Here is a 26958-nt window from a genome sequence, read left to right as displayed (position 1 = left end):
GTGACTGTCTATGGCATCTTACAGCAGCCCCTCTTTCATTTGCCAGAATCCATGCATTGCTGTAGCCTGTATAACAACATTTCAACAACAACCAAAGCTCTACATTACTTCTCAGCCTCAAATCCATACCCTTTATACTGTCTAAGCAAAGGTTAGTTAGACAAGTGGCTCTTATTTCAAGTGTCACAGCAGAAATTCAACCCTTCAGTAAATGATATTCATTTCATGAACATCTCTCTCTATCTTTCTCCAAGGGTATCAACTGTGGTACACTATTGCCCTATGGGAATATTTTCATGCCCCCCAAATGAAACAGATCTCCCCACATATGTATGATTTGTACTGTAGAATAAAGTGTGTCACCTTAAAATTGGCATAATTCTATGAGTTGGTACTGTCTATTTAAAGCTTCTGTTTGATATTCTTAAGACATAATATGGAATCATTTTGAAATATTCCTGATCTTTAATACTGTTAGAACATGGGATCATACACTAACAACATCAACAGCCTAGAGAACATCCAGTAAGTGGATACATGATTAAATACAAATATCAGCTACTGCTCAGCTCTCCAAAGAGATTCAATAAGCCAGTTTTAGCTGCAACATGTATGAATCAGAAGCAGCTTCCTAGAGATTTAAAAGCAATGTTTACCTTCCATTCATTTCCTATTGAAAAGAAGCATGATTGACAGTGCAACAACAGTTCTTGCATCAAAAAGTGCATGGTATGAAAATATTTCCGATAGGGCTTGCCAAGTCAAGAGAGAAAATTAGTAATGCCATTTGTATAGATAAAATGAGAGAAGTAATTATTCATGCACACAATACATTATGCCAGGGGCATAATAAAACAAGGTCTGCAAATGGCTTTTTGGTGGCCCCTATGTGGACTGGCAGCCTACAGGAGGCTCTGGCAGTGCACCTAGTTTTTATACCTCCAAGCAAGAAATTAAAAAATGCGCAGCTGCTTTGGGGCCACTGGGAGCAACAGCGAAAGGGTTAGTGAGCAGCATGTTGCTTCCAAGCCACTGATTGGGATCACTGAATTATGCTCTAATAATTTCTAGGCACATAATAAATAGGTCCACTAAAGCCAAACATTTAAATTAAACTTTAAAAAAAAAGTTTTGATTTTACATACAGCATCTGTATCTGGAGAAGATAAGAGGCCTCTTAAAGTGAATCCATAGCTGCATTTGTAGCCCCAGAATACTATATCTCAGGCCATCCCACAAGGCACTATATCTCAGTTCATCCATACACGCACAGCTAGCACAATCATTTTACAGCAAGCCTTCGTTCTCGAGCAGTACAGAAAAAGTGTTCTTTGCACCTTCTTTGGGGGTGGAGGAGGTTTTTGCTGAAATGCCAGTTTCACTGCTTCTGCAGCAGTCTCTGGTTCCTTGCTCATGGTTTTCTTTGAATCTGCTTCAGATAACACAACAAAGAAGTGATGGCATTTTTCACACTTCACAAAACGAGTAGAGGCTGCAGAGAATAAAAAAAAAGAGAAGTTACCAGGTGAATGGGAAGTGCCCTATTACATACATTAATGTCTATATATTTAAAAATTATCAAACAAATAACAAAATGGACAGGAATAAAAAAAAAACAAAAGGATAACTTACAGACAAATGTTTCCACATGGGTGCAGAGATCTCCACACTTTGGGCAGCGCAGCTGATTCCCTCCTTTTCCAGAACCACCAGAGGATTTCTTACTTCCACCATCTCCTACCGATTTCTATGCAGTACGGGGGAAACAAAACAAATGAGAACACCAATGCCATTACACATTGATAAAATATACTTACGCTCCATATACTGTGAAAAATGTTAACCACTGCATTTTATCAGCTCAAAAATGCAAACTCTTGCTTTTAGTGGCGATTTCCACCAGCGACACAATGGTTCTGGGTGCAGCCAGCCAAAGAAGAAACCTAATGTCAGTGTTGGGGCTGATTATCAGCCAGCACTTTTACGCAGGTTCAGATCAGTCCATGTGTGGCATTAGCCTAAACGTTGTGACATGATTATACAAGCCCATATACACAGGGCAAAACCTTTCCACAATTTAATCACACGTGGTGACTGCACTAGGCAGGTTGTAGACCTTAAAGTAAGTCACATGGAGTGTTGGCTCCACTGCTCTTAGCTCGCATTTTTTTTCACTCATCTAAAAGAGGTGAGCAGGCAAGCTGACTGTGACAGCCTTGAGTATTTATTTAGGATGTAGTTTCCCTAGAATTTATTTTACACTCTGGATAAATTAGGAATTATGCCAAAATGGGCCAAAATGTGTTACCTTATTTCCATCTCCAGATCCATCTTTACCAGCATCTTTAGAGGCATAATACACAGTTGTCACTGTAAAACGTCTGAATGGGACCTTCCATGTTAAATAAAATTCTGAACTTCTTTGCCTTTTTAAGAGAGAGAGACGCCCCCGGCTGCACACAAAACCTGGCACAATGGTAAAACAAAATTGTCAAAAACTAAACAAAAACATGAAAGCACATTAGTCATTCTGGACAGCTACTGCACTGACAAGAGCAGATACTCCTTTTTAATTTGTCTGAAACGCACTAATTATGAAAAGAGGTATTTCAGTTTGCCACACCACTAAAGTGGTATATTATTGGTTGCAAAGGATGGATGACATCTCGGCACTTTAGCGCGAAAGCAAGTTCCAAAAGCCATCTGTTGTATCAGATTATTAGTATGGCCCATTTAAAAAATCTTAACTACAAGTGCTATGAACCCACATTCTACTGAGCTTTTTTTCTTAATGCGTTCAGATTGCTGAAAACATGCTCTAAAACAGGGGTCGGGAACCTTTTTGGCTGAGAGAGCCATAAACACCACATATTTTAAAATGTAATTCCGTGAGAGCCATACAATATGTTTGGCCGAGGATGCTGCGGGGCAAGGTAGGGTGGGTCCCAAGGATGCCGGATGCGATGCAGAGGAGGGCGTGGCCTGCGCTCGGCGGATAGAAGACATGTTTTGAGGCTTAGAACACGTCTTCTATCCAACGAGCGCAGGAGCATGGTAGGGTGGGTCTCAAGGATGCCGTATGCGGATGCGATGCGGAGGAGGGCGTGGCCTGCGCTCGGCGGATAGAAGACGTGTTCTAAGGCTTAGAACACATCTTCTATCCGCTGAGTGCAGGCCACGCCCCCATTATTTTTTTTTATTAAAGATTTGGCAGCGAGCCAAATGCAGCCATCAAAAGAGCCACATCTGGCTCCCGAGCCATAGGTTCCCTACCCCTGCTCTAGAATATTAAAAAAAAAAAAAAAAGGCAAGAGGATAGCGATAATTCAAAGGACAACAAAGGCTTTGTTTAATCTTTATTGTTAAAGAGTCATGTTTGTCAAAGGGCAACAGACCTCATTGGAAACCTTAGGACCCTTATGTTGACTCTTCCATTGGACACTAGAGAAAGAAAATATTTTTGACCAGCTTCTTCAAAGTACAAAGTGAAAACTTGAAAAAAAGGTTTAAAAAGCATCTATTGTGTATGTCTACATGAGGTCAGCAAAGGGCCTTACAATGCAAGAGTGGCAGCAGTAGGTGCCTACTGACTCAGCAACCCTTAGGAACCACCACATTCATACAGTCTAGCTACACCTTGGTGCAGCTAAGCTATTTTTAGCTATGCCATTAAATTAGAAATTTTCCATCTGTATTCACCCCCCCCCCCCCCATAAGTACGATCAAATGTACTGTAAGTAGTTTTCTCTAGTAATTGTTTCAAAGCCATGCTGTTCTATACCTTATTACTCTGTTTTTCAGTAAACTCTTGAACAACCCTTCAGAATGAGTGCAGTGAAAAAAAAGCTTGCACTGAAAATACTTTTAGCCTATTGTTTTATTCACTAAAAAAGTTTTCCGACAAACAGGAAAGCTGAAGCTACTATTAGTCCTTGCAAGGTCGATAATTAAATTATCAGTGCACAGATACTATAAATCCCTTGCATAATGGACTCCTGCTAATAAAAGTCACAAAGGGTGAAAGGAGGGGTTGTACACTGGTAATTATCTACCTCTTAAGGAGCCAACATGGAGTAACTCCTGTCCCCCTGTTTAGCTAAAAAAACAACAATTACCACAGATTTGGCAATTAAAAGCAAATTTAGCACAAGCCCTATTCACTGAAAAAGGAGGTATACGTTCTCTTTAAATACCAATGCAGTTTTAAGAAATGCCAAAGATAAGGCTACCTGGTTGATTACACAGCGTTTCCATAAAGACCAGAAAGAATCTGTGCTTCAGACACTGAGGCCAAAGTGTGTGCCAAGAAGTCCTTGCAATAAATGTCATAATAATAACACTTGAGAGTACAGAAAATATTTTGCTTATACTGTTTTATAATACACAGTGAACGAGAAATATTTGAGAAGTGAAATCATTTCTTTAAAGATTTTGGCAATTGATGTTAGCTGGCAATACATGTGCTGGCACTGTCAACGCACACAGGCTCCCTGACCAACCCCTGGCAAATAAACAGATCTTGCATCATGCATGGCTAGGTTTAGTTAGAACAAATTAGTCAATTACTGGGACATATCAAGTAAAGTATTTAAAGAAAACTATTTAGCAAGGGTACATCTATTAATGTGCATGAATTTGATGCAGATTTGCATTTATACAGTAGGTTGTATCATATATTGTTTCAGCTTAGTGCTGAGCCAGCCTAGGTGAATCAAAACTCCAACATCTCAGGGGGTAACTAAAATAGAAAGTGTTATGAATACACCAATGGAGAGACACATCACCAATGTTGCCCTTTGCTTTTGTTTTCTAATTTGTAGGTGACTGTTCAAATCCTATTGCCGATTGGTTGCTGTGGGCAACATCACTGGTGCTATTTGTCTCCAATGTTAATAAATACTCGCTGAAGAGGTACATGGGTTGGTGGTTATTTACAGTAGTCCCCAACCAGTGGCTCGTGAGCGACATGTTGCTCACCAACCCCTTGGATGTTGCTCCCAGTGGCCTCAAAGCAGTTGCTTATTTTTTAATTTCTGGTAAGGAGGCAAGTTTTGGTTGCATAAAAGGCAAGTATAATGCCAAACAGAGCCTTCTGTAGGCTGCCAGTCCACATAGCCCCCCACATAGGGACAATAAAGTAGCCAATTATAGCTCTTATTGGCACCCCCAGGAACCTTTTCATGCTTGTGTTGCTCCCCAACTCTTTTTCCATTTAAATGTGGCTCACGGGTATAAAAGGTTGGGGATCCCTGGTGTAAAGTAATGAAACATCAAACAACCTGTTTGCCATAGCCTTAACAATTTAAAACCAAAATAACCCAAAAATAAAAAAAAAAGACAAAATAAAGAAGAAATGTTTCCTTATGTTGCAGAGTAACACACAAAATAGCAAAAGGAAAGTTCTCAGTGCGAGCAGGCCATGCTCTTAAACACTATACTCTATAAAACAAATACAGGTTATCTTTAACCGGGGGTAAAGAACCTTTAGATATTGCTAAACTACAACTTTATCACCCATATGTAATAAGGCACTAAGTTTGCACTGTAACAGAAACCCACAGCAACCAATAACTTGTTTGCCAGTAAGTTCTACCAGTTGATTTGTTACTATGGGTTACTGCTCCTGGGCAAACTTAGTGCCTTTTATTACATAACCTTGTATGTAATCATCAACAGCTTTCAGCTACTAATCAACTACAATTGACAGATGATGGAGGGAGTGCATCTCCCAAAATACTGGGCACTAAAAATACAGCACAGAGGTTTGTGAGTAAACATGGTATTGTTTCCTTATCCTAGTAAAACTGACTGTAGTGTGTGTGAATGTGATTATGAGATCCACTGGGGCAGAGATTGATGATAGTAGCTTGTCCACCATAGTATTTTGTAGATTCAGCACAAGAAGTATATATATGAGGTATCAATACATCATTTATTTCTCATTTTCCTTATTGCACATTTCACAAAACCTGTAGTATTGTTAATAAGTGTTTCCTTATGAATTTCTTATGTGGTGAAATAGGCAAATATTCTCCCATTACACCTTATGCTTATTGATCCTTGTATCTGCTTGCTTGGAGATTACATGCACAGTAACTGCAAATTCAGTTATAACCCTACAGTTTTACCCTTAACTTTCCCGCATTCCATGGGTAGTTAAATATATATGTATGCTAAAGGGCTGTTAGGGATACATTACTTTCTTTCTAGTCACCATTCAGGATGTGGCATCAGGGATCATGTAACCAATGTTAGAGTGTAAACATACCGTGGGGTTCCAATTAAATAGGGAAATGTCCAAAAATGACTTGTAAACCACAATCTGCTGCTTTTTGCAGTTAGTATTAGAAATGCAGATGTCACCAGCTCAGAACAGAATTCTGATATTGTTATTACTCTCTTTTAATAATACAGAAAGCCTAAAAAACATGCCAGCCCAAAATAATATTTTGCCTAATGAAAGAAAACATAATTCTAAGCATCTTTGCAATATACGTTCATTACAAATTTGTAATGGTTTTTAAGTTATTTGTTTATAGTATTTCCATTAAAAGCAGTGTTGTCTGTTTTATTCTATTCTCTGCCCTGGTGGCTCTGACTTTAAAAACAATGTAACATAAGGCAGCAGACTGACAGACCTGTCTTTGCTGGAGGAGACTGGCTTTTGTAACATTGTTTAAAAAATCATAACTAGGAGTTGGGCAAATGCTGCTGGCTACAGCAATTACATTTACACTTTTAAAGCACTAAAAATGTTAAATAAATTCATATTGGAGAATTGCTTAGAATTATGTTTTATTAGGCAGAAAACTATTTTTTCATTATTGCTACAAATAATGACCAATATTGTTTTTCATTTTCATTATACAACATTTTATGTGAGAGATCTGTAGCAACAGGTGAAAAGAAACCCTTAGGTAAAGACACTAATGTTAACGTAAACATGCTGAAAATGTATCAGCTGCAGGTATGGGACCGATTATCCAGAATGCTTGGGACCTGCAGTTTTCCAGATAATTTGTCATTACGTAATTTAAATCACTATATTTTAAATCTACTAAACTAATTTAAACATTAAATAAACCCAACAGGATTGTTTTTCCTCCAATAATGATTAATTGTAGCTTAGCTGGGTACACATACGTTTTTGTTATTACAGAGAAACTTTTTTTTAAAAAAATTTAAATTATTTGATTAAAATGGAATCTATGGATGATGAGCTGTCTAGGTAATGGGTTTGCTTATAACTGCCACCCACCCCTCATACAAACACTAGCATGCACAAATGCTCAAACACAGTTGAGAGAGGCCCCGAATGAGAACTAGATTAAATGCGTCTCTAATGGCTATTAATATTCTTTTGTAATTTAAACACCACTTTTCTGCTTTCCCTTCTACACAAGTCAGCAGAACGCCACATCAAACTGTCACACACAGCTTAACCCTAACCTAAAGTTCCAGTTCAGCACACAACACTAATTCATGCTGGGATTTTTTAAGATAACAGAATAACTAAGCTATACAAAGAACTACATTCTGTGTCTAATCTTTAATAGAAGCAGTGTCACCCCAATCTAGTAAGAGGCCTCATTTAGACAGAAATGTTAAATATTTAAGGTTTGAGTAGAGACAATTTATTTTGTTAATTGGCACATTTTTTGCTACACAATTAACAAATGTCCGCAGCTTTTTACAAAGGTATAGTCTATTATTTGAAATGCCTACCATAACTGGGAAGACACCCCTGGGCAATTTGCTAAGTGTCCATTACCTTAGAAGACATGTAACCTAAGTTCAATTCCTGCATCACCTCCATTTAACCTTGCATTGCAAAACTCAGATTGCAAAGTCCGGAGGGAGGAAAGGGGGGGCTATGAATGCAGCCTGCGAATTCTGTACATAATGCTATGTTAAATTACTATCACTTTATTAAAATAAAAATAATCAAAAATGCACTTTGTATTCAGAAGAATATGGCAGTTTAAAGTTTTTCCATCTATAACAGAGATTGCTTTAGACCAGAGATTACTACATTAGTCCTTTGACTAAGAAATGGGCATAGAAGGAAATTCCAGAAATAAAAGCCAAAAATAAGCTTTTAAAGGCATTCCTAAAGTAAGTCTTGAACTACAGCTTTCGCACAGGTGTGGCCATGAAACTGGCTGGAACCCAAGATTTATGTTAAACATCATGATCAGGAAATTCATACAAAATGATGCACGTCTTCCATGATATTAATAACTCAGAATTTTCATAAATGATTTCCTTCTTTGCAGATCACAGTGGTTGACACTGTCGCATTCTGAAAAGGGCACAACCTTTATGAAGTTATTACTACTTATAGAGTTCCATTGTGTATTTGCACACCATGTTTTGGGTTTTCTACCACAGTTCAAAAAAAAAGAAAAAAAAAAGTTCAACTTTAATTTAAGGATTCAGTTTAGCCAGAAACGTGGGTCCAGCCAAATACAAATCATACTGAAAAGAGCTGAATCTTGGCCGATTCCTGGGTTTGGTGCATCCCTAATACAGATGCACATCAGGTTGGAACGGTGATGAATATTGATGTAAGTTTCGGTCCAAGATGATAGGCTTGCAACCCTGAAAACTAGATCCAGTCCCATAGTGTAACTTGAACTGATTATCACTGACAAGGATATTTCTATGACCAACCTAACAAACTGGCTTAATCTGTTTGACTGAATTAAAATCATGATTTGGAGAGAGGCCGTATGACATGGTTACAGAAATCATTACAATTATAAAATATTCATATAGATATTATTAAACATGCAAGAATGCATCCAAAGGACGACCACAGCTCACAAACCCATAGAGGGCATTGCATAATTTTGTTGCATAATAGATTTTGCATAATGCTCTGCGTCAGTGTAACATATATAATATTCATGTATGTTGCCATGTCTGCCAACTTCTTGCCTATTTATTTTGGAGGCTTAAGTGACTGGCACTTATGAAAAGCCAGGGCTTGGTTCTTTGTAGTTAAAACAACTAAGGAAAGCAATGTACACATACAGGACTACTTATTATATATTTTAGTGCCGTTTATACTGATATCCACCAAGATATCATATCTTGCTTGGTCGGTCTGCTTTAACATTATATACTTATGATAAATCTATCACAGTCTATTACTTTTTATTTGATTTAAATAAAAACTTATTGAAAAAAAAAAAAACAAACTAAGGAAAGGCTCTGTGGCATAAACATATGACTATAAAAGCCTTACACAGCACAAGCAGCCTACGTTACTTTTCTTATATGTAGTTTGAATGTAAGGTGGCAGCAATAGTTTTTAATTTTTTGTTAAATATTTCCTGTTTGTGTGAAACAAAGCTCATAGTTTTATCTTTTGTTATGTAGAATAGCAACAACGAATTCAATTGGTTTAACATCCCTCCTTATGAGGATCTTTACTGCTAATGAGCTACACAGCTGGAGTGGAGGCCTGCACCCTGTTTAGCCAAACACTTCTTACACAGGTATTCACTGGCCTATCAGATTTACCAGCGAGTCCAAATGGATCTGAACAGAAATGTTGGGAGTTAATTTTGGTTTAATACATCTAATATTGGTCTCTTTGGTTGGGCCCAATAAGTTCAGTACACATTAGTACAGTGATCCCCAACCAGTGGCTCAGGGGCAACATGTTGCCCACCAACCCCTTGGGTGTTGCTCCCAGTGCCCCCAAACCAGGTAGTTATTTTGGAATTCCTGACTCGGGGGCAAGTTTTGGTTGAATAAAAACAAGATTTCCTACCAAATAAAGCCCTGTAAGCTGATAGTGTGCATAGAGGCTGCCTAATAGCCAATCTTTTTGGCTCCCCCATGAACTTTTATGATGCTTGTGTTGCTCTCCAAGTCTTTTTCCATCTGACTGTGGCTCATGAGTAAGAAAGGTTGGGGACCCCTGCATTAGTACATAAAAGGTATAGAACATTCAAAATATGATATTCAGCTTATTACTAAACTACAAAACCCAGAACCACCTACTAGTCAGTGAAATGGAAAAACAGAAGCCATCCTACTAGAGTTACGCTTAGTGGCGCTGAGCCTGCATGCCCCTTGGGACAACCTGCGGCCCTCCAGCAGTTGTTCAACTACAACTCCTTGTGGCTGTCTAGAGGTGACTGGCAGTAGCTGAAAGCCGGAGGGTCACCTGTTGAACCACCTCTATCCATGTAATGACTCACCTCTATGTAAGGAACTGGCGATAGTTCTGGCCGTACAGAAGCAGCCGGGATGGGACATGGTCCCCCTACGGTGCTTCGGACGCGCAAGACAAAAGAGTGGTGGAGGCCTGACACCGGCCAAATGATGAAGTATTTATTCTAGCCGTTGCTTAAGGCTGTCGACTACTGAAAAATAAGCATAAAAAAGGCGAAGACAGAAGCGGAGACGGGGAACCAGGCCCAACTAACACCGACGGTCGTCAGCCCGGCGCACGGGACGTAGGCAACCAATCAGCTGCCTCTTTCTGACTGAAAAAAATGACAGGTTGACGTCAGTGTTCCACGACTCGATTTCGCTCGCACAGATGAGTTATCAGTTTTTTAATTCTGTTCAGGCCTAATCAATTCGCCAAGGTCGCCGAACACATGTGCTGCGTCTCTGGCGCTGAGTAATTTCGGACTAGGAAGCGAAAACTATGAAATGGGGCTCATATTTCCGAGACCAGCTAGTATTTTCACGACCTTATGACTATGAATAACTTCTGCCAGAATTCAATATGGCGACTCTTGTTAAATGAAAGCCGCAGTTACTCGCGTCTTATTGGATGCTAGGATTCACGTGTCTTGTGACATGTTTATTTGCTAGGCGTGCTGAGTATTGTAGTTAAAAAAAAAAGTAAGAAATAACAGGTTTCGTTTAGACTTCGCAGTGGGCTTTAGAATATTATTGATCTATATGTTTTCAGTTACATTATATAACAGCAATGTTTAGCCGCTCATCGTTTCCTTGACATTTGGAGTGTACAGTCTCAGTTTCTCGCAACTATACGCGGATTATGGCCAGTTTAATATTGGCTATAATAGTTTTAAATGTAGTAGCTTAAGGTGACAAAACGCACTTATCTATCAGGTTCAACCATATATATCATAATCTTTGGCTTACATATCGGCTGCATATTCGGCACACTTTATAAATATTATTAACGCCAGAACACTGCTGACATTCAGGAAATAAATAAATATGGAGCACGTGGTATATCACGTGATTGGCCCTCGAACTCCATGTGCGTCATTTTCTTTCCGCAGAACCTGACAGAACCCGGAAGCAGCTGAAAGCAGGGAGACTGAGAGCGGCATCGCAGCAAGAGCGAAGGTACCGTACCTGCACTACGGGGGCATGCAATCCTTGGGGTGCTTTAGGTTCTGTGATTCCACATGGTGCATGCATAGTGCGACTGGCATCAGTGCTCTGAGAAGAGCAGTGGAGCTGCATGTGCAAAAACTGGATCAATGCGCAAAGTGCACTTTTAAAAGTTTGGTAAACACTGGTAGTTGCCGGCCATCATGAACAGCATGGCTACATGGCATACGTTCTGGGGGCTTTTTATAGTCACCCAAGGAAGTCTGAAGTGTCCACTAAGCTTTTGAACTGTTGGTATATGGTACAATCTGATTGTCAGTGTCCTCAGTGAGAACAGCACCTTCTTCTCATCAGTTTCAACGGGAGATGAGCTGTCTCTGGCAGATGTAGGGTTACATATAGCGCCACATTCCTGAGCCATAGCTGATTGTGGTATTGGAGGCAGCATGTTTGACATTAAGTTCAATAGGATGAAGCTGCTGCGAAGCAAAGATGTTTTGTTGGCATGGTTGTCAGTCTGGCCATGTGCAAACTAATCAGTTAATGTGGATAGGGCCATAACATGAGGGGATCCTTTGGACAATACTCCAAGGCTTGAATCCAAATAATAGGTACTGGTTTCCTTATGTTTCTGTATCAGGGCAGCTTGCTCACACAGACATCCAGCTGCAAACAACACCCCCTTTAGCATTTCATTCTTCCCTTAACTGTAAAAGTCAACTACTAGTAAGATGTATTTTTGTATTTATCTACAAGTTTGATCACTTGTACAGAAGTATATTGTATATGCCAGGTGACAGTTACCTGTGCAATTGCCAGCTTCACATGCAATGAACTGGGCATTTATTTAGCCACTGCCGGTTCCAAATTGTTCATGCTTTGAGCCGATACCTAAAACGTAGGTCTCATAGGTTGGTTGTAGAGGTGCATTTACAATGCTATGGGTATGACAACAAAACCTGTGCGTATGGTGGGCTGATGATCGTGACCAATATCGATGTACTTTGGGTATCAGCTTGGTTTGTCGCTTGGACTCGTTTGAAAATTTCATCTGCTGATGTACCATGCCAGCCAGTGCATTAGCAGATGAGGAAGTGAAGATGTGCCACAGCTCTTTCTCACTTCCTGTTATTGTGATTGTTGGGCTCTGTCTAAACATATAACAGGTGGCCATTTGGCCCCTCATGGCATCTGTCAGTTCAGCCCATGGGCAATACAGTTGGCTGCCATTTAGGATGAGCCTTTGTATGGCCGTCTTCTGGGAAAACAATTGCTATATTTAGTTTATATACTGTAAGTCTCTCTGAAAAACTTATTTGTCTTTCTTTGTTGATGTTTTGGTGTGACCTTTTATATACAAAGGCAAACTATAAAACAGCAAAAGCATTTTGTATGAACTAAAGTTATTTTAAGTCCAAGTCATGTATAACAGCCCAGTCATAGAGTAACATTTATTAGTTTACATTTAGAGAGCTGTTCTACTGGGTTTTTTTTTTATACAACAGTTTTCTATGAGCAAAGACAAGGTGAAGCCCAGTTTAGTGTCTTATTTAAAACAAAATTTTAAAGATGGGTGCCATGTAATGTTATTACAGGTATGAAGGATTGGATCAGACTTATTTGGCTCAACACTGTCAGACAAGACAATCTTGCTATGTATGCCTGGCTTTAAGAGAAACTGTTGAGTTTTACTTGGTTTTCAGTTTAATGTTTTTTTTTGTAATCAATGAATCGTATTAAACGGCAGCATCTGTGATTCTCATTGTATTTGTCCTTTTCAGTATTTTTACCCAACTCATTTGTAATTTAAGGGCCAGCAATATCATAATCAAAAATAATTTACATTAATGTACATTTTATTTCTTTTCTGGACTTATAAATTATAGTGAGCTGGCCATGATCTCTGCTCCATTCAGGCACCTTTTATTTGTTATTTAAACAAAGCCATGTCAGTATTCACTGGAGCCTTAAACTGATGGGATAGAAGCTGTGGCTATATTAATGAGCAGATACAGTCCTCGCATCCACATTTTAAACCTGTTTGATGAGTATCTGGCTAATTTTCCCTCAGGATTTGGTTGTTAAAATTAGTTCACCTTAGCTTAGCTTATAATATGATGTAGAGATTGAGATTCTGAGACAGTTTGCAATTGGTCATTTTTTTATTGTTTATGGTTTGTAAGTTAAGTTTTTTGTCCAGCAGCTCTCTATTTGTTATTTTAGCAGCTATATGGTTGCTAAGGTATTAACCTAGCAACCAGGCAGTGGTTTAAATGAGAGATGGAAATATGAAGAGTAGAGGGCCTGTATAAAAAGATAAGTAATAAAATGTAACAATAATAATACATTTGTAACCCCACAGGGCAATAGTTCTGGCTGCTGGGGTCAGTGACCCCCATTTGAAAGTTTGAAAGAGGCAGAAGAGAAAGGCACACATTTAAAAAACTATAAAAACTAAATAATGAAAATCAGTTGTAAAGTTGCTAGAAATAGGGCACTCTATAGCATGTACTTAAAGTGAACTTAAAGGTGAACCACCCCTTTAACAATGAAACTTGCCCATTGTCCAATTGTTTTCAGGAACAAGCAGGTTGTTTTCCTAACTTCAGCTAGACTATATCGCTTTGATGGACAATTCGTACTTTTAAACAATCTTTTTAGTATAAGCTTGGTCCTACGATAACTAAAAGATATTTTGAAAATCTTAACGTGTATGGGCACCTTTAGGCAAGTACTGACATCCCCAAGATAATAAGCTACAGGAAACAGCGCTGATCTACACAATAATAAAAACAGTTTAACTTGCTCGATACAGATTAGTTCATTCACATGACTGCAGCTGGAATGTGACTAAGCGCTGCAGCAAGATCAGTATCTGAGAGTGGTTTATTAGGCAACAGGCTGAGTCCATTCTCATCCCTCTTATACTAACAGATTCCTCCCCCATGCATTCTTTCCCTCCTGGCAGCACTGCCTTCTGCCTGGGCAAGGGTTTGTGAAGCTCTGATGAACGTGCATGTTCGTCTAGCAGTATTCAAGGGGGAAACATGCTACATATCTATTCAGTCTGCATTCCGTTCATCAGAGTATCATACTGTACATACATGTAACAGAAACGTGAAGTGTAAGACTTGTAAACAGTGAGAGAGTCAGAGGCCCACTAGAGGGAATGCTTCTTATTTGTCCTTATATGCAGTATAGTCAATTTTAGGAAGAGTACATGGAACAAAGCCACACAGACAGAGGTGAAGATGCAAACTCCTTGCATTTCCAGGTTTAGAATCAAATTAGGGCCCCCAGAGTTGCAAGAAAAAGTGCAGAAGTGCTACCCTCTAAGCCACCATGCTGCCACATAGTTTGGCATTGACATTGATACTGTCTTTGTTAGTAATGTGCCAGTATAACTGGAAACCTCTGCGATGGGAATAATAATCACTCATCTATATTCATTTTAAAATAATTATTAAAACAGTGTCTTTCTGTCCAGTTTAGGGGTTTCCGATGACAGGTTAATATATTGAGCAAGCACAGAGAAGTATGTGTCATTAGGCACACCTTTGCAAGACTGATAAGAAGAGAGGCTTCTTGATTACAGTGCAGACACAGACCTCTTTGTGTGTGTGAGTGTGTGTGTGTGGTAGTGTACTTTCTGCATTTTGAGCCTGACTCATCACATGCCTGCTTCTTCCCTACAGATCTGTCTCCCTGCTCACACTGCACAATGGGAGCCATCAAAATCTCTCCGGATTATAACTGGTTTCGCAGCACAGTTCCTCTAAAAAGGGTAAGTAGGATTCAGATGACACTAGAGACCAGGCTGGATTATACCGCTTTGCTGGAATTTGTCCTTTACATTCTATGGCGCAATGTATTGACTTTCCTCAGATAAGTAGGATAAAGGATGTGTTCAGCAGTATATTGCCAGGATTGGAGTGAGGGAGCTCAGGGGCAATGCAGGAAAACTATGGAACAAAATCTTTGCAAATCATATATATATTTTTTACTTTTTCTTTAGTTAAACCACAAATCCCAGCTTTCTCCAAAAGGTAGAATCCACAGGTTAGACATCACTGAAAGATCAGTAGTTTGGGGTTTTCTACTGTGTTTTCTTTGGCACAAGCCCATTCTGAGACTGGAAGCCAAAACCACATTTCCACTCTTCCCCTGCACTAAAACTGGCCCTGTATTAGAGTCCTGCATAGGGTCGGGTACCTGTGAAATACCCACAGAGAGGTTGGGTTTTGGGCAGAAAGTCATGGGTAACTCTGCTGGGTACCTGGCTAAGCTGCGGGAGTCGTAACTCCCCATGCAATATGGCAAGTTTTTTTTTCCCCCTTACCCTTCTGCGCTGGCTCCGATATACAGTGATGTCACGTCCGGGTTTGTGGGTCCCTGGTTGAAAGGTAACTTACCTATTTTCAGGTGGTGTTAGGTAGTGGGTCTGGGCAGGGCCGGGCCAAACGCGATGTGCGCCCAAGACACATCCCCCACCCTGGATCGCAGCCCACAGTGATATCCATTCTACAAGGGGTTTTTTGGCGTTGCTGCCTGTTCTTTAGTTGTAATTACCTTAGCAATCAGGCATTAGTCAAAATATAAAAGCACGTGTTTTCCTACAGTGAGGGTTACTGTCCTCTAGTTTTGTTCTTCTATCTCTGTGTTCTATACTTAGACCACAGAGTGGAAAAAGAAAGAGTCTGGAATTACTCTTTGGCTGCCAGACACAAAGAGATATAAACAGATGGTGGGATAATTGTGGACAGTAGCTGATATGTTTTAGAATTCAGTCAAATCTGTAAATAAGTTGCTCATTTATGAGCTTTGTCTTGTTCTGTAGATCATTGTGGATGATGACGACAGCAAGGTGTGGTCTCTCTATGATGCTGGCCCCCGCAGTGTGCGCTGTCCCATTATATGTCTGCCTCCAGTTAGCGGCACTGCGGACGTCTTCTTCCATCAGATCCTGGCACTGACAGGGTGGGGCTACAGAGTTATCGCTGTGAGTACGAAATCGGAGACTTAAAATACATCTCTACAAAAACTTTTTAAATATATAGTTATGCTTCCTTGTTACTGAAGTGTCAGAAGTAGTGTGATCTGCAGTCAAATGAGTTTCTTAAAACCATGAGGTTTAACTCTCCCTTAGGGTTATAGTTAATAGGCTTAGCAATCCTGTAAGCTTTAGAGCTTGGAGACTTAACTTTCCACCACAGATGCTGTTACAAGATGAATATTCTGTTGGATGAGGATGGTTTTGGGAACTTGCCTTGTGCCATAAAACATATATCTGGTTATGGCAAATTGAAGCTGGAGTACCTGTCTGGCTGTACCACTTACCCATGGCCTACCTCCACTGCACTGGTAATATTCTAATAAATTAGACTGCAGGAGAGAAATAATTCATTTCATGAAAATGGCAACAGCCTAAAACCCAATGTAAAACATAAGCCGAGCCAGAGTCAGTGTAATATATGTTTGTTCTTTGTCCAGGTTAATTCTAGAATTCAGAATATTAGTGCTAGAAGGGATAGCAGAGGGCCAGCTCTCCAATAAGACCCATCCTATAATGTTCTATCCACAGGCTGACTTGAACTGCCACATTGTGCTTTTTATTGTTGTTTACCCTGTTACAATCACATCATACTTCTTTCTCTGTCCTTGGAAGCTGGAGAATCTCAGTATTGTTTGAATTGTATGAAAGTAATTGCAGTTATGTAACTAGTGTTGCTCTTTTCAGCTCCAGTACCCTGTTTATTGGGACCATTTAGAGTTTTGCGATGGATTCAGGAAACTACTGGATGATTTGCACTTGGATAAGGTAAGATATTCTGGATAACATTTAGTAGGCATTTATTATAACCGGTGACCTATTATACTCTCTAAACTTTTACGTTGTACTTTGTTAATGTACACATGCATTACATATTCAATTATTATATAATGTAATTAGTATTTTAACAAAGTTCTTTGTTCTGATTTTGTCTTGTAGTCAGTTTGATGCATTAATGTGAGGAAGACCCTTGCCATTAAACAGTATGATGGCATCAGGCAATTCTGTGCCTTTAAATATATATTAGAATATGTCCCACTAATGCCAGGCAAGTGCATGCTCATATCTGCTCACTTGTTTTATCTGTTGCTTGCAGGTTCATCTATTTGGAGCATCTCTTGGGGGATTCCTAGCGCAGAAGTTTGCCGAGTACACTCACAAATCTCCCCGAGTCCAGTCCCTTATACTCTGTAATTCATTCAGCGATACCTCCATTTTTAACCAGACTTGGACAGCAAATAGGTAGTGCATTTATCACTTTACTGCTTTGTGTTTCAATTCTGCATAAAACAGTAACCCTTACACAACCAAAGGCATCATCCTATCCCTGCATAAGAATATTTTTAGTGTCAGTAGCTGCCAGAAGGAAACCTATACAATTATAAAATGGAGGTTGACTTTTTTTGTATAACTTGTAGTGGATAATGCATTTTTAGTGAGGACAGTGATGGGGGATAAGTGGTGGGTAGAAAACACAGCCAAAAGTTGGATTAACTGGAAAGTCTAATTTGGTTTACATCTGGGCTCATTAGCATTAGCACCAGTACCCCTGGGTATGAGATTACAAGCTACATTAAGCGCTTATTAATTTACAGGCGCTCGATACTTGCTATTTCTCCTTCTGAGCTGTTTTTTCTGAGTGTTCAGCCAGGGGCACTAGGGTTGATCAGGACTGGTAAACTGATTGGAGATTTCTCACTTGTTAATTTCACTGGGCTGTTTTAATTAGAAAGTACAATGTGTGGAATGTGGCATAATGTGCAGTACAGAAAGATCAATGTGGTTATGATGTATGTAGGTGTTTATTGCCTCAGAATACCTACTTTTGAACTGTGGATGTGGCGTGGGTGGTGGAATTATTTTCTTAGTTGTGTCCTTATTTTCTGACAACTAAGATATTTCTCTTTTCAGCTTCTGGTTGATGCCAGCTTTCATGCTCAAGAAGATACTGTTAGGGAACTTCTCCTCTGGCCCAGTGGATCCAGTAATGGCAGATGCCATTGATTTCATGGTAGACCGGGTAAGAAAGAATGATGCATCTGTTTCCTAAACAAACATTTCATTTATGAGCTGGAAACCAAACATGCATAATAATATACAGCCAGCTGTCTATGGGTATATAGATATAATACTGGCACAGAAAAACAGCTTTGCCTGGGTTTACTATAAAGAAGCATGGCTAATGCAGAGAGGCTTTATCTTATACCAGTATTCTATCTACAGCTTATTACTTGGCTTGTGGGGAATAGATGTAAATTGGATAATGCAGTCTCTGAAATTAAAGGGTACAAACTACTATGGAATACCAAAGAGTGTCTAGTTGCTTTCTCACAAGTACAATTTTTTGTACAAATAAAAACATTTATTTTTTAAATTAGGGGCAATAAGTTTCCTATAATTTTCCTTTTACTCTCTATAAATGTGTAAACTCTAGTACTATGTTGTTAATAATAATACAGGTATGAGACTTGTTATCCAGAATGCTCAGGACCTGGGGTTTTCCGCATAAAGGGGTCTTTCTGTAATTTTGTTCTCCACCTGCTAAAAAAATATTTAAACAGTAATGAAACCCAATGGGATTGTTTTGGCTCCATAAAAGGATTAATAATATTTTAGGATCAATTATAAGGTACTCTGTCTGATTATTACAGAGAAAAATGAAATAATTTTTAAAAATGTGAATTATTTGAGTCTATTGGAGATGGCCTTTCCATAATTTGGATAACGGGTTTCCTGATAACTGGTCCCATATCTTAAGGCCTATAGAGGCCTTCTTTGTACAGTTCTCTTTATTGAGTGATGCAGTTGGGCTCTAAGAGGTGATCTGCCCAGGAACATTTCTTGCCTCAGAGTGGGAGTTTTATGTGAAACCATTTTTGGGAACTTAACACAGATGTGTTATGCAACTGACTGTCATTTTTTGTGCTTAAAGCTTGAAAGCCTAAATCAAAGTGAGCTGGCCTCTCGACTGACCCTCAACTGCCAGAACGCTTATGTAGAACCTCATAAGATCCGTGACACTGCAGTTACCATCATGGATGTAAGGCTTTTTTTTTTAGTTGACTATTTATTGCAGACGTGCCTTTTATTTTGCTGTTCTGACGTTTATTTGCATATTATTTGTCTCATCAGGTTATGGTGTTTTTTAAAGAGGGGTACAGATACCGGTAATAAAAAGTAGAATTTATGGTACAGGCTGCCGACATTCAAAATAGGCCCTGGCATTTCAAGTTACTTAAAAGCCCCCCAATAAAAAGCACTGGTCTATGGCAGCTTACATCAGCCCTTCTGCATTTGCAAGAGTTTCCTGATTGCCAGTCTGGGCCTGCTGCTAAGGATCTGACTTTCCATAAAGTGACTGGATTCTGTGTTTTCAGGTTTAGTTGGGTGATACACAATGTGGGGCTAGCTCCAATTTACAATTTGTAATCAAAAGAAAAGGTTAAAAATAGACGGTCATTTAAAAACACAAATAGCATTATGTAACAGAAGACACTAACTTTGCCCAGGTGCAGTAACCCATAGCAACTAATCAGCAGGAAGCATTTACTTGTTATGTGTGTAAAAAAAAAAAAAAAAGAAAGCATTTACTTGTTATGTGTGTATATAAGTTAGGCACATCTCCCCCACCCAACCCACACTATTTGTATTGCATATATCCCAGACAAAAAGTTGCTTTGACCCGGCGGCCATTCTCCATCTCACACATCTTCAGTGGCATTAACATTTGCAAACAGCACATGTGCCCTGTAAAGTTCATGCAATGAACAATGCAGGCTTACACAGGCAGAGCTTACTTTGATTAAAAGTCCTGCTTGAATTGAGCCCTGTAACGGTTAAACTGAGTGGAGGTTAGGAGGAAAAAAACCATGTCTCTTTAGCAGAGAGCACAGCTAGAGCAGACTCTAAGGAAACCAGCAGTGCCATCTCTTCATTGGCCCCAGAATTGAGAAGAACTGAGCATGCTCAGCAAGCCAAAGTCCGTTCCTAAGGCAGGGGGTTACAAGAGGAGAAGGGACCCAGGTGATTAAGGGGATGCTGCAGCCTTACTATTAACCTTTGAACTTCCAGAGTGACGGGTATTTAAAGATTTAACAGTCTCAGTTATATAATGATCATTTGCAACCAATTTAGTAGTGAAAATACAATGATTTAATAGTTCTGCAGTGATCAGGGAATGTTAGACATGCTCTTAAATTATGTTGGTATAAATGCTATCATCTATGATAAAAACATGCATGAAAAGTGCAATACATTGGAAGTAACGCCAAATAAGGGTGAAGACACCCAGAGCTACTAGTAGCAGCTACTTGTCACGGCTACTAAAATAGACTTTGCTTATCATGTACTGATATCTGTCTCTACGTGTGTTTTAGCAGAGGCAATTCTCAGTATTGTCTATGGCAGGGTATTCTCTGGTGACAAGTAGATGCTACTAAGTAGCTCCTAAAGGTTTGAAAGTGCATCAAGCATTTATAAAACTAGAGACTCCCAGTTAAAATTAAAATCTTTCAAGGACGTGACGGCTGTCTGGCGAGATCGGAAGTAGCTGACAGGAAAGGGGTCTAAAGGGTTTTAATAAGCAAAAGCTTATTATAGGAAACATTTACAGACAACATGGCACAGCTCTGTGTACAGATTTTGGCCAGAAAAACTCGAAAGCATGCATTTTCATGTCCAAAATTTGCTCAGTGTAACTGCACAGGCCAACCATTTTTCTATATGTGTTTTGACTGAATGAAACCTTTATCTTGGCAGGTGTTTGATCAGAGTGCACTTTCCACAGATGCCAAGGAAGAAATGTACAAACTGTATCCCAATGCCCGCAGGGCTCATCTGAAAACTGGGGGGAATTTTCCATATCTGTGCAGAAGTGCGGAGGTCAACCTTTATGTGCAGGTATTCCCTTGCATTACACATTGCTCTAGTTTACTTTACAAGAACGTAATATAGCTGTGTCTCTTTTGTGCTTTGCAGTCTGCTGGAGTCTTAAAGGATAAGTTAACCTTTAAAAATTGAATGTAAATTGATGAGAGTGCTATTCTAAGCACTTTTGTAATTACATTCATTATTGTTTTTTGTTGTTTTTTATTCAAAGACGGATAAATTATTTTTAATATGAATACATTTTGTTATAACAGCACTTTCTTACTGTGATGTAGTGAAGAAAGAGGGCTGGGCTGATGTTCTGGTTAGGAAAGACGTGATAAAAGTTATCTAAGGTTTCTCCTAACAAGAAGGACAACCCTTAATATGTTGGAATGAAAAAAAAAATAATAATGAATGTATATTGCAATTGTTCTTAGAATAGCAGTCTCATCAATTTTTACATTCCCTTATTTTAAAAGTTTACTTATCCTTTAAAGGAACAGTAACACCAAAAAATGAAAGAGCTTTAAAGTAATAAAAATATAATGCACTGTTGCCCTGCACTGGTAAAACTGGTGTGTTTGCTACAGTAACGCTACTATAATTTATATAATAAGCTGCTGTGTAGCCACGGGGGCAGCCATTCAAGCTGGAAAAAAGGAGAAAAGGCACAGGTTACATAGCAGATAACGGACAAGTTCTGTAGAATACAATAGTGTTTTATCTGTTATCTGCTATGTGCTTGTGCCTTTTCTCCTAGCCCCCATGGCTACATAGCAGCTTATTTATATAAATTATAGTAGACTTTCTGAAGTAAACACAAAACTTTTACCAGTGCAGGGCAGCAGCACATTATATTTTAGTTACTTTTATACACTTTTTCATTTTTTGGTGTTACTGTTCCTTTAAATGAATGCACAGAACAGGAATTGATAATTTTCTTAAATCCATTTCTCATTAGATACAATTTAGCTCCAAAGTTCCTTAATGTGGTCTTTTCCTTTAAAACAGCTCGAGGCCTGAAATAGAATTGTTCACTTATTGAGTTTGATTTGACCAACCTGTTTTTTTAGTAAAAGTCTAGATTTCTGGTATCTTATGGCTCAGTTTTTTTTCAAATCCTCAGCTTTTAGCTATAGCAGAGTTTTGGATGTACAGGTTAAGAAGATGAGTGCATATTTAAGCATACATAAAAGGGTTAATTACAGGGGTGGTGCAAATTTGTGCATTTGGAATGCAATCAGAACTTATATATGAAAGCCTAACTTTTATTCTCGGTCACATGTGCATGGCCTAGGGAAGCCACATGGGTTCTAGGACAGGAGGCAAGATGGTGGCAAGGCGCTTACTACTTTTTTTTTTTTTTTAGCAAAAAGGAGCACAGGGGCAAAGGTTAGCAGTTATAATTACTGGGGGTTCCTAATAAATTATGCATTTCCAGGTTGCTGGATTTTGATTGAGGGATGTTCTATGCATGTATCACATTTAAGCCTCTACAGGCTGTATTATCAACCTTCTTGTATTTATGCAACCTGCATGGGAGCCTAATAATTCCAGTCTGTTCCTTTTAGCTCTCTTGGTGTAATGCACTGTAATGCTGCTATGTCCCTGACTTAGGCTCATCAGTACTCTTTTTTTTTTTTTTTGGCTTTCAGATTCACTTGCGACAATTTCATGGTACAAGATATGCAGCAATAGATCCAGCCATGATAAATGCAGAGGAGCTGGAAGTCCAAAAAAGTTGTCCCCAGACCAGTGCAGAGGCAGAGGAAAGTTAAACTGCACCACTATACCCATAAGACATGAAATCTACCTGATATCTGGCAGCAGCCCCTTTCATCCTGGGGGTGTCTGTCTGACACAGATTTCCAAGAAGCAACTGAAGGAATGACTATCAAGTGCATTAGGCAATACACAGCCAAGCCCACATTCAACATCTGACCCTGTATGTGAGCTTATGGGGAGCTTTGGGAATTTCTTGTATTCCTGACCTGACACCAACAAACAACTGAAATTTCAGAAAATCATTTTTTTTGGTCTCTAGCATCACCATTTGCAGAACAATGACCAATCAGTTACTGGCAAAAAAAATTACAAAAAATCTCACTTCTTGGGCATAATCGAGTTCTGTCAGGCTTTAATTCATTCTGTACATTTAATCATGTACTTATGAAAGGGGTAATGCCATGATCTCTACATGTTAGTGATTTCAGCCACAAGGAGTGGTTGATTGAACAATTTCACAAATTAATTCCAATCATTTGAGTGGTCTTGCGGTGGGCAGTACTGACGTGAGCATCCTACAGGCCTCTATCCTTGGACTTTAGTCTGGACTTTCTGTTTTAGTGCTATTTAAATCCTCACTTTGTTGCTGTTCTACATTCTCATTGCTAATCCAAAAGACTCTAGGTAAGTACCACTGCGGATTTGGCAGGGTTGCATACAGGCAATTTGAAAAAGTGACCTTTTGCCTTTTTATGCTTTGCTGCCTGCAGCCTCCACTAGAGGTCTGAACAAAATGGTGATGATAAGAAGTCATTGCCACAATAAGTATTATTATTGGGAGGTTTAGACCCCACAACCATCTTCTGCTACTTATCAGCTGGCTCTGACACTGCTTTTCCAATTTTTACAACTGGGATTCCGTGCAAGTTTTTCAAAGTTACTGGAATAATGCATAAATGTTGATTTTTAGGCTGAATTATCTCTTGCACACATTATTTCCTAAGATTTGTAATCCTCAAAACAAAAATATCACTTCCCTGAATTAGTGCAAGTGGTTTAGTATTTTTTTCCTATGTGCTTCACAGCAATCCTGTTGATCAGTTGCCTTTCTAATTTTAAAGGGGTGTCTCACCTTTACGTGAACTTTTAGTATTTTATAGAATGGCAGTTCTAAGCAACTTTCCAGTTGGTCTTCATTATTTTTTATAGTTTTTGAATTATTCGCCCTTTATCTTCTGACTATTTCCAGCTTTCAAATGGGGGTCACTGACCCCGGCAGCCAGAAGACTATTGCTCTGTGAGGTTACAGTTTTATAGTTACTGTTACTTTTTATTACTTATCTTTCTATTCAGGCCCTCTTCTATTCATATTTCAGTGTCTCATTTAAACCACTCTCAGGTTGCTAAGGTAATTTGGAACCTAGCAACCAGACAGCTGCTGAAATTCCAAACTAGAGAGCTGCTGAACAAAAAGTAAAATAATTTGAAAAACACAATAACAAAGACGAATTGCAAGTTGTTTTCTCACTCTATTTTATACTAAAAGTTAACTTTAAGGTACAACCCCTTTAAAGTTGTGCGTTGATGTGATGATCTTTTGCACACACAACTAGACGTGGGTGGAGTCCGATAAGACTTACATTTGAATTTTCTACAAGCTCCACTATTTGCAGGATGCCGTGCTGCATACAACCTAGGCGGAAAATTGCCCTCAGCATATCACATTGAAGCTGTGAGGGAGTAACCCATTATTTTGTTGGTTCAAGCCCATTGTGCTGTATGATGCCAGCCAAGGAAACCAAGGCTTATGGGTCTTGTTTTATTAGGAACTCTATTATGTTCCATAGGCCCAATAGGTGTGGTTTCTCTACCAGCAGAGAAACTGGGTGGGGTTTGGCCATTAAAGTTAGTAACTGCACATGCAGGATGATAGTAGGCCTTAAAGGTGTACACTCTGGGGCATATTTATTATAGTGTGTAAACCAACATCACCTGTGATGTTGGCAATAGCAACCAATCAGATTTTTGTTTTCTAACTTGTAGGTAAATGTTTAAATCTAATTGCTGATTGGTTGCTATGGGCAACATTACCGGTGATGTTGGCTTACGCACTATAATAAATATGCCCCTATTGTGTGCACTTAGTTATACAGCTCTGTGTAGTTGGAGCTACCTTTATGCAATACAGATCAGAAGCCTAATTTGCAGGGAACAGTGTTGCTGATTAGGGACAAGAAGTGGCAATTGCAGCTGTAGGTATCTTTTCCTAATCCCAGTAGAAACTTTTTGGGGCATCTCCGAAAAATTATTTTGCAAATGTCATCGTTTTGGGATGACAACATCCCATTAAGAGCTATGGATAATCTGCTGTTCATAATAAGGGCCAGATCCTGGCCAGAGAGAATCCAAAGGTTGAGTGCCTTATTCCTTTATTGCCCTTTCCAGATGTCTGTGCACTTATTGTTTCTGGCTCTGTATATACTGTGTATGTAATGATGTAGTCATTTTGTCAGTCCAATTGTTGTTTTGTCTTTATCTTTATATTATGAAGTGCCAATGAATATTATTTGGGATATTAGAACCTATTTGCTGAAAAAAACAGCAGTATTATCATTTGTATATTGTTTCAATATCCTGTTACTTTGTGTAAGCAACAAAGGATTCATTTTCATTAGTACTTTGTTGTGTTAATTAAACCTTTGATAATTTCGAATAAAATGATAATGTATGAAATCTATTCTATTTTGGCTCCAGGGCAATTCGTCTCAGTGCTTTTATACAGGGCTGGATGGATATTATGGCTTAATAAAAAGCTCTGGTAAAAAAAAAAAGATCACAAGCCATATTTAAAGGGACAGTTCAATGTAAAAATAAAATAAAACATGTTTTCAATATAGTTAGCTAAATATCTAATCTATAAAGGCTGGAGTGATTGAATGTCTAACATAATAGCCAGAACACTACTTCCTTTGCTATCCTGCTCAGCAACTGGAAGGGGGCCACATGGAACCTGTGTGCTAGGGGTCAGAGGTAAACTAATTGAGCAGGTATGCCCCATGTGGGCCCCTTTAAATCCGATTTGGCAGTTTATCTGCCCATGTATGGGGCTACAGTTCAGACTGAGGACCCCATTGGTTCATTGATGTGGTCCTTAGCCTGATGACCTGTTTCTCAGTCACTGTGGTGTGATTATTTAGCCCTAGGATCATTTGACCATGGGTCGGCATATCAGGGGAAAGTTCCTCAATTTTTTTGTTGAGCTTTAGTTTGCCTTTTTGAGAGAATTCTGAAGAAATCATTAATGGAGTCAATTTTTTATAAAATATAATACAATGCAATTCAGTTTCTCTCAATAGACTCCTGCTAAGACTGATGTAACATGAAGCAGTGCCGGAAGAGAAACCCGTCCCTGTGACATCAGCCTGTGCCAAACACCTAGGGAGAGATTTATCAACGTTCCAAGTTTGATTTATTTTTTTCTTGATTCAAGTTTTTTTGCGCTAAAAAAACTCTAATTCGAATTATTGTTCAAAAGCTTGAATGTCTGGTATTTATTAAGTGCAAAAAACACAAAAACTCGAATGTAAAAATTTAAAGGTATTAGAGTTTTTTTTATTTACACAAGTTTTCCTTATTAATAAATAACTGAGCATTTGATATGCGAGTCTATTAGATTGTGAAAAACAAACTTTAATTCGTAAACTCAAAAACTAGTAAATAAGCCCACTACTGTGAGTTCTATTGGATGGAAGAGGAGTTTGGGTATCTGAAGTCACACACCTAGGTACAACACAGCAATAAGGTTTTGTGTATCTTTATTTATAAAACATAAAACTTGTATATTCATGAAATCATGCATTTACTTCAGACATAAGAAATTTGTACAATTTACCCAGTTTTTTGGAGCTGAGGTCTTGGCTGGCATATTCTGTAAAGCTCAACGGAAGTGGCAACACTTTTTTCTTTTCCATAAACTGGTT

At 38.8% G+C, this 26958-nt stretch overlaps 2 protein-coding genes across 3 annotated transcripts in view; one reads left to right on the top strand and one right to left on the bottom strand.

Annotated features, from left to right (window-relative positions):
- The window catches only part of clpx (caseinolytic mitochondrial matrix peptidase chaperone subunit X), a 29860-nt gene extending 19135 nt beyond the window's left edge, over positions 1 to 10725 (bottom strand). Inside the window, exons 1-4 of one of the 2 annotated variants that reach the window (XM_012959181.3) lie at positions 10215 to 10725; positions 2309 to 2466; positions 1633 to 1747; positions 1338 to 1492 (exon numbers count right to left, since the gene is read on the bottom strand). In XM_012959181.3, coding sequence (XP_012814635.1) covers positions 1338 to 1492; positions 1633 to 1747; positions 2309 to 2466; positions 10215 to 10272 — 486 coding nt within the window. In that variant the 5' untranslated portion in view covers positions 10273 to 10725. The remainder of the gene's footprint in view (positions 1 to 1337; positions 1493 to 1632; positions 1748 to 2308; positions 2467 to 10214) is intronic. The other variant, XM_012959180.3, reaches the window with a different exon arrangement.
- A 577-nt stretch (positions 10726 to 11302) lies between these two features.
- Positions 11303 to 23344, top strand: spg21 (SPG21, maspardin). The gene is made up of 9 exons (NM_001017126.2): positions 11303 to 11346; positions 15030 to 15118; positions 16172 to 16333; positions 17072 to 17152; positions 17481 to 17626; positions 18296 to 18404; positions 19317 to 19424; positions 21143 to 21283; positions 22909 to 23344. Exons 2-9 carry the CDS (start codon positions 15056 to 15058, stop codon positions 23029 to 23031), a joined length of 933 nt encoding a protein of 310 aa, NP_001017126.1. The 5' UTR covers positions 11303 to 11346; positions 15030 to 15055; the 3' UTR covers positions 23032 to 23344.
- Positions 23345 to 26958: the final 3614 nt, after the last annotated feature.

The sequence above is a fragment of the Xenopus tropicalis genome, chromosome 3, assembly GCF_000004195.4.
Source record: "Xenopus tropicalis strain Nigerian chromosome 3, UCB_Xtro_10.0, whole genome shotgun sequence".
Classification (NCBI taxonomy): domain Eukaryota; kingdom Metazoa; phylum Chordata; class Amphibia; order Anura; family Pipidae; genus Xenopus; species Xenopus tropicalis.
This window is presented reverse-complemented; position numbering and strand designations above follow the sequence as displayed.